We start from the raw sequence: 3,941 nt of genomic DNA on the forward strand, positions 1-3,941 counted from the left end.
CTCCACCCTCTCCAGTAAGATCCAACACATGGTGACAGCGTAAGAACAAGAAGAAAACCATGCCCAACGACGGTGGTAGCAGCGGCGGCGGAAGCACAACAACGCAAATTCTGTACGCAACAGCTCAAATTCCTCCTCCAGAACCCTTCAGTTTCAAGTCAGAGGAATGGACACAATGGATCACGAGATGGGAGAGATACAGACAGGGAAGTGGACTACACAAACATTCAGACGAAACACAAGTAAACCAATTTATTTACTTGATGGGCACACGCGCTGAAGACATTCTGCTTTCTTTTAGGTTAGGCGCATCAGAGGCTAGCAAATATAAAATAATTAAGCAGAAATTTGACGACCATTTCGGCGTAAGAATCAATATAGTGCTAGAACGAGCTCGGTTTAATCAAAGAAAACAGGGCGAACACGAGCCAGTAGAAGAATTCATAGCCGATTTATATCGCCTCGCCGAGACATGCAAATACGATAACCTAAAAGAAGAATTAATCAGAGATAGACTAATCGTAGGACTCGTGGACAAAAAGTTGTCAGAAGCTTTACAGCTCGACGCCGAGTTAACGTTAGAGAAAGCAGTCGCACGCGCACGCCAGAAAGAAGAGGTTAGGCGACAACAAGATATGTTACAAGGGAAACAAGAGAGCAGCAGCTCAGAGATAGATCAAGTACGTAAATACAGAAATCTCAAGGACAAAAGAAGTGGCAACGCACAGAATCAAAAAGGAAAGAAAGAGGATAAAGGATGCGGACGATGCGGTATCAGCCCTCCACACATACTTGCAGCTTGTTCAGCAAAAGAATCCATATGCAATAAATGTCGACTAAAAGGACATTGGGGAGCCATGTGTAGGAGAAAAGTCCAAGAAGTCGTGCAACAAAGTAAGAATAAATTCAGTAAAGAGGAGTCGACAACAACTCCCGAGGATGACGACAACGAAGAAGATTTATTTTTAGGCTGCATACAAGTCGAAAAGGAACACGAAAGTATTGACCGGTTGAGAAACAGAAACGGAAACAAGGAAGTTAACCTCGTGAGAGCAAAGGAAAGTCGCACTAAAATAGTCGGACAAGAACCTCCGTGGATCGCAACGATACAGCTGAATAAGCGATGGCTGGACATGAAAATTGATCCAGGGGCAGATGTAACGGTAATCAACGAAGAGTTATACAGAACATATTTGCCCAACAAGAAGCTAGATTCCGCGAGACGCCTCATAGTAGGAGGAGACATACCATTAGAAGTCATGAGTAAAGCTCAAGTAGAAATCACGTGGCAGAAGCAAAAAGTTATTGATCAATACGTAATAAGAGACCATATCCAACCCTTACTGGGCAGACCAGCAATAGCAGCATTGGTCATACTCACATGGAAAGGGAATCATAAAGAAAAATTTATCAGAGAAGCTACATACGAAAACAAGAAACTGGAAGAGGAATTTTCGCAAATATTTAAGGGTTTAGGATGCATAAGAAAAGACAAACCGTATCACATCAAAGTACGGGACAATGCAAAACCATTTGCCATTAGCGCTCCGAGGCGCATCCCACTACATTTCTTAGAAAAAGTAAAAAAAGAACTAGAGCGGATGACGATCATGGGCATCATTGCCCCAATGGAAGAGGCCACAGAGTGGTGCGCTCCAATGGTAGTAGTGCCCAAACCCAACAACGAAGTTAGAATTTGCGTAGATTACACGCAATTAAACAAGAGTGTAGTGAGAGAACGTCACATGATGCCTACCGTAGAAGAAAGTCTCGCAAAATTAGCAAGAGCTAAGTGGTTTTCCATTCTAGATGCTAACAAAGGCTATTACCAGATCCCTCTGGACAAAAAGTCTAGATTGTTAACAACGTTCATTACACCAGCAGGAAGATTTTGTTTTAAGCGTTTGCCGATGGGACTATCGTCATTAGGAGAACATTTCAGCGAAGCATCAGCCAAATTCTTAACAAGTTAAAAGGCGTAGTAAATCTGGTGGACGACATTTTAGTATACGGAGCGACAGAAAAAGAACACGACGAAAATCTAAAAGCGGTATTAAGGAAACTCCACGAGGAAGGGGTAACGTTAAACCGGAACAAATGCAAGATAAGACAGAGACGCGTCAAATTTTTAGGATACGTTATTTCGTCAGAAAAGGGTATAGAGCCAGATCAAGACAAAGTGAAGGCTATCATTAGCATGGAAAGGCCGAAGAACACTACGGAAGTCAAGAGATTTTTAGGCATGGTGCATTACTAGCTAAAATTCATCGAGCGACTAGCAGATATAACAAAACCCCTACGGGAACTACTAAAAGAAGAAACAGAGTTCGTATGGACAGCAGCGCAAGAGGAAGCTTTCTCTAAAATAAAAGAGCAGTTGATCAGAGTACCAGCACTCGTTTTTTTCGATCCCAACAAAAAAACGAGAGTATCAGCAGACTCATCTGCATACGGATTGGGTGCAGTATGCGAACAAGGTGACCAGGGCGAATGGAGACCCATCTACTATGCATCGCGAGCCCTGACCCAGACGGAGCAGCGATACGCACAAATAGAGAAAGAAACGCTGGCCCTAACATGGGCATGCGAAAAGTTTGCAATGTTCATCGTAGGAGACTTAACACTCCGCACGGACCACAAGCCCCTAGTAGTGTTGTTGGGGTCGAAACCAATAAGCGAATTATCCCCAAGATTATAAAGACTGAGAATGCGATTACTTAGATTTAATTATACGATTGAGCATGTTCCAGGGAAATCGTTACAGACCGCAGATACGTTATCCAGAGCACCATTACCACACAGAGGAAAAGACCAGGACATTTTACGGGAAGAAATAGAGCACTACGCACAAGCCATAATTGCAACAGATGTCCCAGATCGCCAACTGGAAAGAGTACGAAAGGCCCAAAACCAAGATCCAGTGGCTCAGACAATCCGTCAATACATTCAGGAGGGGTGGCCGAAATACCCTAAGGACATCCCGGTAGAACTGCGAGCATACGAGGAACATCGGGCCCTTCTAGCAGAAGACCCAAGTGGCATTATCGTCCATGGTACGAGAGTGTACATCCCAAGATGCTTACGAGAGGAAGTACTACAACGTATTCATCAAGGTCACTTGGGAGAAAAAAAATGTCAGGAGCGAGCAAAACGAGTCATATGGTGGCCGGGCATGTTAAACGCTATCAAGAAACAGTGCAGCCAATGCGAAATTTGTCAGCAGCACCGACCGCAGCCGGTAGAAACCCTCATAATGACTCCACCACCGAACCGACCATGGCAGAAGGTTGCTGTGGATCTGTGCGAACGAAGCGGCAAACACTATCTAGTAATGGTAGACTATTTTTCCCGATATCCAGAGGTAATTTATTTAAGGTCGACTACAGCAGCACACGTCATAAACAAGATGGAGGATATTTTTGGACGACACGGAATACCAGAGGTAGTGAGGTCGGACAACGGACCACAATTCGACTCACAAGAATATAGAGACTTCGCGCGTAAACGAGGCTTTAGAATAATCACGAGCAGTCCACGATACCCCAAAAGTAACGGCCAAGCAGAAGCGGCAGTGAAGAATTAAGAAGATCTTAAAAAAAGAGCCGGAGCCAGCTTTAGGTCTCTTGGCATACCGAACATCACCTTTAGAAACAGGATTCAGCCCTGCAGAACTTCTCATGGGCCGTAAACTCCGAACCGAAATTCTATGCTCATCGAAAACATTACACTCGCAATGGCCGTACGTAGAGGAACACAGGCGAGCGCTGTGGGAGCGAAAGTTGAAAGACAAAATATATCACGACCGATGACACAGAGCAAAAGAACTTCAAGAGCTTACGCAAGGAGAGCTGGTATGGCTCCGCGATCGCGGGGAGTATGGAATTGTACTCCGCCCCAGAAAAGAGCCCAGATCATACGATGTTCAGTGCGGCGGAAGAATT

General features: G+C 44.6%; 1 protein-coding gene across 1 annotated transcript; it reads left to right on the forward strand.

The window, feature by feature from the left end:
• Positions 1-2,707: 2,707 nt before the first annotated feature.
• Positions 2,708-3,583, forward strand: LOC105457962 (uncharacterized protein K02A2.6-like). Its single transcript, XM_011702947.1, has one exon. It carries the CDS (start codon positions 2,708-2,710, stop codon positions 3,581-3,583), a length of 876 nt encoding a protein of 291 aa, XP_011701249.1.
• The last annotated feature ends 358 nt before the right edge of the window (positions 3,584-3,941 follow it).

This window comes from Wasmannia auropunctata, unplaced genomic scaffold, assembly GCF_000956235.1.
Source record: "Wasmannia auropunctata unplaced genomic scaffold, wasmannia.A_1.0 LD336103.1, whole genome shotgun sequence".
NCBI classification, from domain to species: domain Eukaryota; kingdom Metazoa; phylum Arthropoda; class Insecta; order Hymenoptera; family Formicidae; genus Wasmannia; species Wasmannia auropunctata.

Bases quoted from the DNA above. Each gene is read 5' to 3' on its own strand.
- LOC105457962 (XM_011702947.1), top strand. From the start codon at position 2,708: ATGCGATTACTTAGATTTAATTATACGATTGAGCATGTTCCAGGGAAA.